The 12,518-nt window shown below is 45.8% G+C and overlaps 1 protein-coding gene across 2 annotated transcripts; it reads right to left on the bottom strand.

Annotated features, from left to right (window-relative positions):
• Positions 1-247: 247 nt before the first annotated feature.
• Positions 248-11,977, bottom strand: shld2 (shieldin complex subunit 2). Of its 2 annotated transcripts, none has more exons than XM_084153478.1 (8): positions 10,650-11,977; positions 10,304-10,411; positions 9,540-9,734; positions 9,121-9,267; positions 8,764-8,970; positions 1,316-1,553; positions 856-971; positions 248-733 (listed from the first exon to the last, which is right to left on the bottom strand). In XM_084153478.1, exons 1-8 carry the CDS (start codon positions 11,893-11,895, stop codon positions 570-572), a joined length of 2,421 nt encoding a protein of 806 aa, XP_084009604.1. In that variant the 5' UTR covers positions 11,896-11,977; the 3' UTR covers positions 248-569. The 2 variants fall into 2 exon arrangements, with proteins under 2 accessions (XP_084009604.1, XP_084009605.1); XM_084153479.1 differs by having other exon boundaries at positions 644-733; positions 856-966.
• Between the last annotated feature and the right edge of the window lie 541 nt (positions 11,978-12,518).

Below are 12,518 nucleotides of genomic sequence, written 5' to 3'. Positions count from 1 at the left end.
GTCATTTAGCAGACGCTCTTATCCAGAGCGACTTACAGGAGCAATTAGGGTTAAGGGCCTTGCTCAAGGGCACATCGACAGATTTTTCATCTAGTCGGCTCGGGGATTAGAACCAGCGACCTTTCGGTTACTGGCACTACGCTCTTAACCACTAAGCTACCTGCCGCCCCAAGGATGTATTGGATGTTTGTATATTTTAGTATTAAACTGTGATATGACAAAAACAAAATGTATATGGTACTATATTGCAATATCTGTACACTGAAAATATATATTTTTTATTTCACAAGGCAAAACTATTAATATTCCAACAAATTCATACAAACATGATGCCATTTTACATAACATAAATTAGTACTTTCAGGGAGGCCTAAACACACCTCAAAGATCTGTGATGATGACTGTGTACTGCTTGGTGTTGTCGATCAGAACCAAATATCGAATCTTGATCAGCAGCAAAAATCTTTAAAAAATAATGTTTAATGGTACAGTCTGGCAGGGTAGTACAAATACATTCATATGACATTTGGAGTTGATTCAAGTGAGCAGAGAGATGTTATGATTTGGGGTCATGAAAAATCCAGCAGTAGGAAATCCTGGGCAGTTGGGACACTGTTCTCATCACACAGGAAGTGGCTGCGGACAGTAAGGAGGAAGGTGCGTCTGGGAATGGACAGTAAGGAATAAATCCTCTCAGCCACTACCTGGACTAACCTCACATCTGAACCTGGAGCTGTGGGAGAAAGATAAATAATAATGTTAATGAGCCAGTGTCACAAACTGCAGATGGATGAGTGACAGAAAGAGATAAGAGGCATGGGTTGGAAGACCGTGGGAAAACACTAATCTTCTTACACACGGTCTTGCTCAGCTTGTCAGGAGGAGTGTCGAGCAAGATCTTCTGCAGCAGGACAGGTGGCACCTGCACACACACCTGGCTTTCTCCATCCTTCACAGTCAGCATTACTGGCCTTGAGTGAAGTGAGAAAGTCACTTTACTAACCCAAAACACAAGCCAAAGAGTCATTTGGTACTGTCATAGTGTAAGCTAGTATTGGAGCTTGAAGGAGCCATTTGCAGTTGACATAATCACCGCTTTTAGAAAATGAGAGCTATTCAGGCTGCTTGAGTTAATTACCAGCCAATTCCATTTATATTTGGAAAAAGTGTGTTGTTTGGTACGTCTGAGAAGTGGACACTTTCACTAAAATAATCTGAGTCAGTGAGTGAAGTATTATTGAGGTCTCTCTTTATACTTTAATGTAATGTAATGCTTGTCATGTTGGCGAGATGCCCAGTGTTGTGGTTGTATTACCTGTAATAGCGTCGTACTCCAGTATGGGGGAGGCAGGGGTAGCAGGGACAGTAGATACCGTTGTCATCTGTGTCCAGCTCGGCAGCGCAGCGCCCACAACCCGTGAACGTGATGTCACCTGACACCGTGTCCAGGATACTCTCCAGATGCGTGTCACTGGCCATCCGCTGCAGTGCATTCTGGGAGGGGCTGCCTTGAAACTGGAACGCTGTGATGTGAACTCGCAGTTCCACATCACCTTAGAGGACGAAAAGCAACAAATGATAAAAGTTAAAGATAAGTAAAAAAGAAAATAAAACATTATTACATCTGCCTGAGGCTGATGCCACACAAGCGCTCGCATGCAGCACAAACACACAGGTTGTTACACATGTAAATAGTGCCACACATGCAGAGAAACACACAGTTGGCCTTGCAGTGTTGAATATTGTTGTCCTGGATTGTTGTTGTTTTGCATTGTCTTTCTTTGTCCCCCCCCCCCCCCTTCTCTTTTTTTTCTATTTGTCGGTCGTTGGCACGTCGTGGTTGTTTGAATAAAAAATACACGCAAAAAAGGCACCTATTGGTTGATAGATAAAAGAAATGCAGACACATACATACATTACATACAGTACCAGTCAAAAAGTTTGGACACACCTAATCATTCAAAGGCTTTTCTACATTTTTACTATTTTCTTCATTGTAGAATAATAGTGAAGACCTTAAAACTATGAAATAACACATATGGAATCATGTTGTAACCAAAAAAGTGTTAAACAAATCAAAAACAATATTTTTTCTTTGAGATTCTTCAAATAGCCACCCTTTGCCTTGATGACAGCTTTGCACACTCTTGGCATTCTCTCAACCAGCTTCACCTGGAATGCTTTTCCAACAGTCAAAGGATTTCCCACATATGTTGAGCACTTGTTGGCTGCTTTTCCTTCACTCTGCGGTCCGACTCATCCCAAACCATCTCAATTGGGTTGAGATCGGGTGATTGTGGAGGCCAGGTCATCTGATGCAGCACTCCATCACTCTCCTTCTTGGTAAAATAGCCCTTACACAGCCTGGAGGTGTGTTGGATCATTGTCCTGTTGAAAAACAAATTATAGTCCCACTAAGCCCAAACCAGATGGGATGGCGTATCGATGTAGAATGCTGTGGTAGCCATGCTGGTTAAGTGTGCCTTGAATTCTAAATAAATCACAGACAGCAAAGCGCCCCCACACCATAACACCTCCTCCTCCATGCTTTATGGTGGGAAATACACATGCAGAGATCAACCGTTGACCCACACTGCATCTCACAAACACACAGAGATTGGAACCAAAAATCTCCAATTTGGACTCCAGACCAAAGGACAAATTTCCACCGGTCTAATGTCCATTGCTAATAATAATGGCGCTGGAGAAGAAGGCTGCCGTTTTACAGCCCTCTAACCAATTGTACTATTATGTGTGTTTTTCCGCGTTATTTGTAATTTATTTTGTACATAATGTTTCTGCCATCGTCTCTTAGAACCAAAAAGAGCTTCTGGATATCAGGACAGCGATTACTCACCTCGTATTGGACTAATATTTTTTCTTCAACGAGGCGGCCGCGAAGGACATCCTACAGACACCCGACAAGGCCCAAATCCCCGTCATTCGCATGAGGAAGAGACAGAGATATCGTGGACGTAGGTCGGGGTGCCTTGTAAGGATCCGACGGCGAGCGAGTAAACTGCCGCTCCCATCAATCCTATTAGCCAATCTTCAATCATTTGAGAATAAATTGGATGACTTAAGATTACGGTTATCCTACCAATGGGACATTAAAAACTGTAATATCTTATGTTTCACCGAGTCGTGGCTGAACAACGACATGGACAACATACAACTAGCGGGCTATACGCTACATCGGCAGGATAGAACGGCTGACTCCGGTAAGACAAGGGGTGGCGGTCTGTGTATATTTATAAACAACAGCTGGTGCAGAAAATCAAATACTAAGGAAGTCTCAAGGTTTTGCTCGCCTGAGGTAGAGTATCTTATGATAAGCTGTAGACCACACTATTTACCAAGAGAGTTTTCATCTATATTTTTCATTGCTGTCTATTTACCACCACAAACCGATGCTGGCATTAAGATTGCACTGAATGAGCTGTATAAGGCCATAAGTCAACAGGAAAACGCTCATCCAGAGGCAGCGCTCCTAGTGGCCGGGGACTTTAATGCAGGGAAACTTAAATCAGTTCTACCTAATTTCTACCAGCATGTGAAATGTGCAACCAGAGGGGAAAAAAAAAAAACTCTAGACCACCTTTACTCCACACACAGAGACGCATACAAAGCTCTCCCTCGCCCTCCATTTGGCAAATCTGACCATAACTCTATCCTCCTGATTCCTGCTTATAAGCAAAAACTAAAGCAGGAAGCACCAGTGACTCGGTCAATAAAAAAAGTGGTCAGATGACGCAGATGCTAAGCTACAGGACTGTTTTGCTAGCACAGACTGGAACATGTTCCGGGATTCTTCAGATAGCATTGAGGAGTACACCACATCAGTCACTGGCTTCATCAATAAGTGCATCGATGATGTCGTCCCCACAGTGACCGTACGTACATACCCCAACCAGAAGCCATGGATTACAGGCAACATCCGCACTGAGCTAAAGGGTAGAGCTGCCGCTTTCAAGGAGCGGGACTCTAACCCGGACGCTTATAAGAAATCCCGCTATGCCCTCCGACGAACCATCAAACAGGCAAAGAGTCAATACAGGACAAAGATTGAATCGTACTACACCGGCTCTGACACTCGTCGGATGTGGCAGGGCTTGAAAACTATTACAGACTACAAAGGGAAGCACAGCCGCGAGCTGCCCAGTGACACAAGACTTCCAGACGAGCTAAACCACTTCTATGCTCGCTTCGAGGCAAGCAACACTGAAGCATGCATGAGAGCACCAGCTGTTCCGGATGACTATGTGATCACGCTCTCCGTAGCCTATGTGAGTAAGACTTTTAAGCAGGTCAACATTCACAAGGCCGCAGGGCCAGACGGATTACCAGGACGTGTACTCCGAGCATGTGCTGACCAACTGGCAAGTGTCTTCACTGACATTTTCAACATGTCCCTGACTGAGTCTGTAATACCAACATGTTTCAAACAGACCACCATAGTCCCCGTGCCCAAGGACTCTAAGATAACCTGCCTAAATGACTACCGACCCGTAGCACTGACGTCTGTAGCCATGAAGTGCTTTGAAAGGCTGGTCATGGCTCACATCAACACCATTATCCCAGAAACCCTAGACCCACTCCAATTTGCATACCGCCCCAACAGATCCACAGATGATGCAATCTCTATTGCACTCCACACTGCCCTTTTCCACCTGGACAAGAGGAACACCTACGTGAGAATGCTATTAATTGACTACAGCTCAGCATTCAACACCATAGTGCCCTCAAAGCTCATCACTAAGCTAAGGATCCTGGGACTAAACACCTCCCTCTGCAACTGGATCCTGGACTTCCTGACGGGCTGCCCCCAGGTGGTAAGGGTAGGTAACAACACATCTGCCACACTGATCCTCAACACGGGGGCCCCTCAGGGGTGCGTGCTCAGTCCCCTCCTGTACTCCCTGTTCACCCATGACTGCATGGCAAGGCACGACTCCAACACCATCATTAAGTTTGCCGACAACACAACAGTGGTAGGCCTGATCACCGACAACAATGAGACAGCCTATAGAGAGGAGGTCAGAGACCTGACCATGTGGTGCCAGGATAACAACCTCTCCCTCAACGTGACCAAGACAAAGGAGATGATTGTGGACTACAGGAAAAAAAAGAGGACTGAGCACGCCCCCATTCTCATCGACGGGGCTGTAGTGGAACAGGTTGAGAGCTTCAAGTTCATTGGTGTCCACATCACCAACAAACTATCACGGTCCAAACACACCAAGACAGTAGTGAAGAGGGAACGACAAAGCCTATTCCCCCTCAGGAGACTGAAAAGATTTGGCATGGGTCCTCAGATCCTCAAAAAATTATACATCTGCACCATCGAGAGCATCCTGACTGGTTGCATCACCGCCTGGTATGGCAACTCCTTGGCCTCCGACCGTAAGGCACTACAGAGGGTAGTGCGTACGGCCCAGTACATCACTGGGGCCAAGCTTCCTGCCATCCAGGACCTCTATATCAGGCGGTGTCAGAGGAAGGCCCTCAAAATTGTCAAAGACTCCAGCCACCCTAGTCATAGACTGTTCTCTCTGCTACCGCATGGCAAGCGGCACCGGAGTGCCAAGTCTAGGTCCAAAAGACTTCTCAACAGCTTCTACCCCCAAGCCATAAGACTCCTAAACAGCTAATCATGGCTACCCGGACTATTTGCACTGCCCCCCCCCCCCCCCCCCCCCATCTTTTTACGCTGCTGCTACTCTGTTAATTATTTATGCATAGTCACTTTAACTCTAAAGTACATATTACTTCAACTACCTCAACTAGCCGGTGCCCCCGCACATTGACTCTGCACCGGTACCCCCCTGTATATACAGTGAGGGAAAAAAATTATTTGATCCCCTGCTGATTTTGTATGTTTGCCCACTGACAAAGAAATAATCAGTCTATAATTTGAATGGTAGGTTTATTTGAACAGTGAGAGACAGAAAAACAACAACAAAATCCAGAAAAACGCATGTCAAAAATGTTATAAATTTATTTGCATTTTAATGAGGGAAATAAGTATTTGACCCCCTCTCAATCAGAAAGATATCTGGCTCCCAGGTGTCTTTTATACAAGTAACGAGTTGAGATTAGGAGCACACTCTTAAAGGGAGTGCTCCTAATCTCAGCTTGTTACTTGTATAAAAGACACCTGTCCACAAAAGCAATCAATCAATCAGATTCCAAACTCTCCACCATGGCCAAGACCAAAGAGCTCTCCAAGGATGTCAGGGACAAGATTGTAGACCTACACAAGGCTGGAATGGGCTACAAGACCATCGCCAAGCAGCTTGGTGAGAAGGTGACAACAGTTGGTGCGATTATTCGCAAATGGAACAAACACAAAAGAACTGTCAATCTCCCTCGGCCTGGGGCTCCATGCAAGATCTCAACTCGTGGAGTTGCAATGATCATGAGAACGGTGAGGAAGCAGCCCAGAACTACACGGGAGGATCTTGTCAATGATCTCAAGGCAGCTGGGACCATAGTCACCAAGAAAACAATTGGTAACACACTACGCCGTGAAGGACTGAAATCCTGCAGCGCCCGCAAGGTCCCCCTGCTCAAGAAAGCACATATACAGGCCCGTCTGAAGTTTGCCAATGAACATCTGAATGATTCAGAGGAGAACTGGGTGAAAGTGTTGTGGTCAGATGAGACCAAAATCGAGCTCTTTGGCATCAACTCAATTCGCCGTGTTTGGAGGAGGAGGAATGCTGCCTATGACCCCAAGAACACCATCCCCACTGTCAAACATGGAGGTGGAAACATTATGCTTTGGGAGTGTTTTTCTGCTAAGGGGCCAGAACAACTTCACCGCATCAGAGGGACGATGGACGGGGCCATGTACCGTCAAATCTTGGGTGAGAACCTCCTTCCCTCAGCCAGGGCATTGAAAATGGGTCGTGGATGGGTATTCCAGCATGACAATGACCCAAAGCACATGGCCAAGGCAACAAAGGAGTGGCTCAAGAAGAAGCACATTAAGGTCCTGGAGTGGCCTAGCCAGTCTCCAGACCTTAATCCCATAGAAAATCTGTGGAGGGAGCTGAAGGTTCGAGTTGCCAAACGTCAGCCTCAAAACCTTAATGACTTGGAGAAGATCTGCAAAGAGGAGTGGGACAAAATCCCTCCTGAGATGTGTGCAAACCTGGTGGCCAACTACAAGAAACGTCTGACCTCTGATTGCCAACAAGGGTTTTGCCACCAAGTACAAAATTGTGTTTTGCAGAGGGGTCAAATACTTATTTCCCTCATTAAAATGCAAATCAATTCATAACATTTTTGACATGCGTTTTTCTGGATGTTTTTGTTGTTATTCTGTCTCTCACTGTTCAAATAAACCTACCATTAAAAGTATAGACTGATCATGTCTTTGTCAGTGGGCAAACGTACAAACTCAGCAGGGGATCAAATACTTTTTTCCCTCACTGTATAGCCTCCCTACTGTTATTTTATTTTACTTCTGCTCTTTTTTTCTCAACACTTTTTTGTTTTATTCTACTACTTTTTTTTATTAAAAATAAATGCACTGTTGGTTAAGGGCTGTAAGTAAGCATTTCACTGTAACGTCTGCACCTGTTGTATTCGGCGCATGTGGCCAATAAAATTTGATTTGATTTGCTCATGTTTCTTGGCCCAAGCAGGCCTCTTATTATTATTGGTGTCCTTTAGTAGTGGTTTCTTTGCAGCAATTCGACCATGAAAGCCTGATTCACACAGTCTCCTTTGAACAGTTGATGTTGGGATGTGTCTGTGATTTGAACTCTGTGAAGCATTTATTTGGGCTGCAATTTATGAGGCTGGTAACTCTAATGAACTTATCCTCTGCAGCAGAGGTAACGCTGGGTCTTCCATTCCTGTGGCGGTCCTCATGAGAGCCAGTTTCATCATAGCGCTTGATGGTTTTTGCGACTGCACTTGAAGAAAGTTCTTGAAATGTTCCGTATTGACTGACCTTCATTAAAGTAATGGATGGACTGTCGTTTCTCTTTGCTCTGTTCTTGCCATAATATGGACTTGGTCTTTTACAAAATAGGGTTATCTTCTGTATACCCCCCTACTTTGTCACAACACAACTGATTGGCTCAAACGCATTAAGAAGGAAAGAAACTCCACAAATTAACTTTTAAGAAGGCACACCTGTTAACTGAAATGCACTCCACTACCTCATGAAGCTGGTTGAGAGAATGCCAAGAGTGTGCAAAGCTGTCATCAAGGCAAAGGGTGGCTATTTGAATCTAAATCTCAAATTTAAAATATATTTTGATTTGTTTAACACTTTTTTGGTTACTACATGAGTCCATATGTGTTATTTCATAGTTTTGATGTCTTCACTATTATTCTACAATGTAGAAAATAGAAAAAACAAAGAAAAACTCTGGAATGAGTAGGTGTGTCCAAACTTTTGACTGGTACTGTATATTTAAAAAAATGTTGTTCAGCAACTTCACAATGGGTTGTGAGAATAGCAATTTAGTGCTGATCCCGCTACTTTTCAATACAGAAATGCATTTACAGAACTCCTGTACTACATGACAGAACCACTATTTTCGATTTCTTAAGTGTTGTAAAATGTTGTGCCTTGACCGACCAAAATCCTATTGTATTTTCCTGTGACCCTACAAATAAACAAAGTAATGTTCCATGGCAACAACCCAGTCTCATGTTGTGACCCAGTAGGAATTGCAATGTCCATGAGTCACGAGTAGGCCCCAACCCACTATTTGGCAAACAAACCCTGATGTAGCTGCTTACCAGTGTACTTCTGGGACAGGAGAGTGTGCAGGTCTATCTCCAGGCTGGTGCTGGCATGTTTGGCAGGGCCTGGCCTGTAGAACTCCAGCGCCCGCGTGTCGTCAGGGAAGAGAGGCTCACAGGAGCCCCAGGGGGTGGTGTGCAGCTCCAGCAGGCCTGTCATCATACTCTCCCTTACCAGGAGCAACCGGAAAAACCACACTGCATCTGCACAGGAGCAGGGGGAGGCAGCTCACTCATACAGCAATATCTAAATAGCTAGTTGGATTATGTAATGCATACAAGTAGAGCGATTGCTAGCACTTGGCTAAATGTTTAGCGAAGTTAGTAACTCCTTCTTATTTGTCCTAACTTTACCTTTGTTCCTGTTGATCCGCTGCAGCCAGGTCAAGGCAGCTCCCCAGAGCACCACTGCCCCCTGCTGTCCATCCCCCTGCTCTACAGTCAGCACAGCCTTCAGTACTCCTCCTACCCTGGACATGCCCTCTGCCTCGGCTCGCCACGCTGGGTAACACAGAGTCAGACACACAGGCTGCTGCTGTCAACACTCATGTAGTGATGGCTGTCTATGTCCATACAACCACCTTCCACATCAAAGTCAAATAAAATGCATGTCAGACAAAAGGGATACATTCAGACGTGTGTGTGTGTGTGCATACCTGTTTGAGTGACAGCTGTGGTGATCTCGGTGCATGTGCCAATGCTATGTTGTGTGTGTGTGTGAAAAATATAGTGTGTGTCTACATGATATAATCTCCTAGTCTGAGGCATATTACCTGTGATCATCTCAGTGTGTGTGACTCTGAGCAGTGCATGCACCAGTGTGTCGGGTCTCAGGGTCCTGAGACGGGCGTGGGGGATGGTGTTAGGATTCTGAGGGACGCGAAGAGGGAGGGACACCAGCAGGGGACGCTTCTCACGCAGGTAACTGCACAGTGACCTCAGTGTCCGGCCATTCACATTCTGAGGGACTGCAGAACACAGAAACATTTGTCAATCCACTCTAGATGTAATGTGGGCTTTTTAATGACTCAACAGTCAGAGATTAACATGTGCAAGGGGCTTTCACAAACACTGCTATCATGTGAAGATCAACATGTGCACACACCCTCTGAAACACCTTGTTTTTTATTGAACACTTATCAGGAAGCTATACAAATGATCACACTATGCCAAGAGCAGAGAGCAAAAGTGAGTAAGTGAACCTACACCATCAATCAATACAACTGTGAGAGAGAGATTAGACATTCTAGAACTTCTAGGAAGGGGTGATAAATATGCCACAAATAATTATTGACAGGCACTTGCGAAAGCATGCTGCAATTCCCCATCTAGTCACCAGATGGCTGTAAGGCCTAAAGGTACCCAGGTTGGAATCTAAATAGTTGGCTGATTCTACTCCTCTTCTTCCACTGTTTATTGTATCCATATGATATTTGATTCATAGTAATTCATTTATAAATATGTCACCACAGTTAAGACACAGTGGTTTACAAATGGCTTGTGAATGATGTGGTGTTTCCTGTCTACACAGCCCCACCTAGAGGTGAGCTGCTGCCAGTGACCTGGCCCAGGTTGAGGAGCCTGCTGCTGTACGTCGACTGTAGCACCGTCTCTCCTCTCCACTTGTCCTCCTTCACCATCACACCTGTCATGACAACAGGTAGCTGTTACTGCTGTATCATATATACAATTGATAGTCTATTGGTAGCAAGTTCAAATATAAGGAACAAATGCAAGGAACTTCCTTGCACTCTTGATTGTTGTTACTGTAATACAGAACTGGGCAAAGGTGAGTACTTGCAACTGCAAGAGATAACAGCATTATTTTATCAATAAAAGATTTATAACAAAGTAATACAAGTAACTGGGTAGTTTATATCTACCAGTGATGAGCAGCACATCTCCAGCATACACAGTCAGGGCCCAGAACGCTGCCCTCCTCCACAGGACCACCTTCATCTCCACTCCTGATTGGTCAGTAACCACCACAGAGGCCAGGGGGATACAGGAGCCAGCAGACGCCCCGGACCTCACTCTGATCTCCTTCAGATGACACGGGTGCACCACGGCCACTAAGATGGAGTAACGCACTCCCTGAGTGCCACATTTAGCCAGGGTGGTGTGGGCTTGGGAAGTAACACAACCCTTCCCTGTAGTCTGGTCTGGTGACCTATCAGTTCTGTCTGTGGTGGGGGAGACTTTACTCCTTTTAGGGGCTGGGGGTGCAGGTGAGGTCTGTACAGGGGATCTAGGTGATGGGAGAGGGCTTTTGGAGACTACACCCACTTCTTTGTTCCCCATTGGGTTACCCTGAGAGCAGAGCACCCCATCAGCAGTGGCCTCCAGTATCACCCCTCCTTCCTCCTGCCTCTGGCTCAGCAGGGACTCATAGAAGAGCTCCATGGAGCCCTGATTGGTCACTCCTTGGCCCCGCTCTCTGGGTGACTGAGTGGGGGTTGCTGGGCTGTACAGCTCCGGGGAGCTGGTGTAGGTGGAAGTGGATGGTGTGGATTTAGGTGGTGTTTGTGGAAGTCTAGCTTTCACAGGGCTGGTCTCTGGTTGTCCCCCCAGCCTTCCTCTCAGGAGCAGGGCCTGGCTGACTGTCCATGCACTGAGGTACTCCGTCTCCACAGACACAGACTGAGCAGGGGCTGGATCTGACTGGAGGCCTGTTCTCTCAGGGGCAGACTCAGGCCCTGGGTCAGGCTGCCCGGCAGGGAAGCAGCTGTCCAGATACTCCCTCACTGACTCAGAACACAGGTCCTCATCATTACCGACTGCTTGCTCATTCTGGGGAGTTGAGCTCTCCAAAGGGGCCAGGCCAGCCTGGGTTGTCTCTTTACAGCCTGGTTCTCTCTCTAAGGGAGATCCGGTTTGGGTCTCAGGACCTTGGAGACTGGTACCGTGCTTGCTGGTACTGGGCAGCTCTCCGGGCTCTGATGAGGAGTCAACCTCACCTCGACCATCACTTCCATGGATCCCACCCTCATCCTCCCTAGGCCTCAGTCTGCCCCCCTGCCAGCAGAGCTCCATGGTCCTCCACTGACCAGACTTTCCCTCAGCAGCATCAGACACAGGTGTGAGGGGAGGGGCACCCATGAACACATGAATCTTTGGCTTGTCGGTCATGCTGGTGTTTTCACTTAAAGCCACATGTCAGAATCTCTTGGGTTCCATAGACACTGATGCAATCCTTTCCTCTGAACAGAAAATACTCCTGTGAAGAAAACAGAATCTACGATATAACATATGCATGTTGATAATGATTACTTCATCCCTTTGATCGATTTCTAATGTTAATATGGTTATTATGTAGGCATTTGATTAATGCTTAGTAAATGTATATGTGTGTTTTTGGGTCAAATAAAGATTAACTATTTGCCACAGTATGATGCCAAAGGGCAGGATCCCAACTTTAAGGTGGGACACTGTAGAGCCCAAACTCACTAATGTGCAAATTCACCTTGGAGGGGTTGAATACTGTACCTCTGTGGAATTGGACTTCCTCTCTTTAAAACAAGAGACATTTCAAAAAGGACAAACAAGGATGTTTAGAAATTGTTTGGGAGGACAAATAGATTTGTTTCGTCAAACAAACCTCACACGAGTAAGCAGAAAGCTTAATGGTGATTTGAAAAACATGGTAGAACCCCCCTGTTCTGAAAACCATGCTCCACATACAGTACAGGGATTTTAGTGCAGTAGAGGTATACAGCTCCACAGCTGGCAACAATAACAGAGGCCATTTGTTA

The sequence above is a fragment of the Coregonus lavaretus genome (genome assembly GCF_964263955.1).
Source record: "Coregonus lavaretus genome assembly, chromosome: 36".
NCBI classification, from domain to species: domain Eukaryota; kingdom Metazoa; phylum Chordata; class Actinopteri; order Salmoniformes; family Salmonidae; genus Coregonus; species Coregonus lavaretus.
The sequence above is the reverse complement of the archived record's forward strand: the minus strand, read 5'-3'. Positions and strand labels throughout refer to the sequence as shown.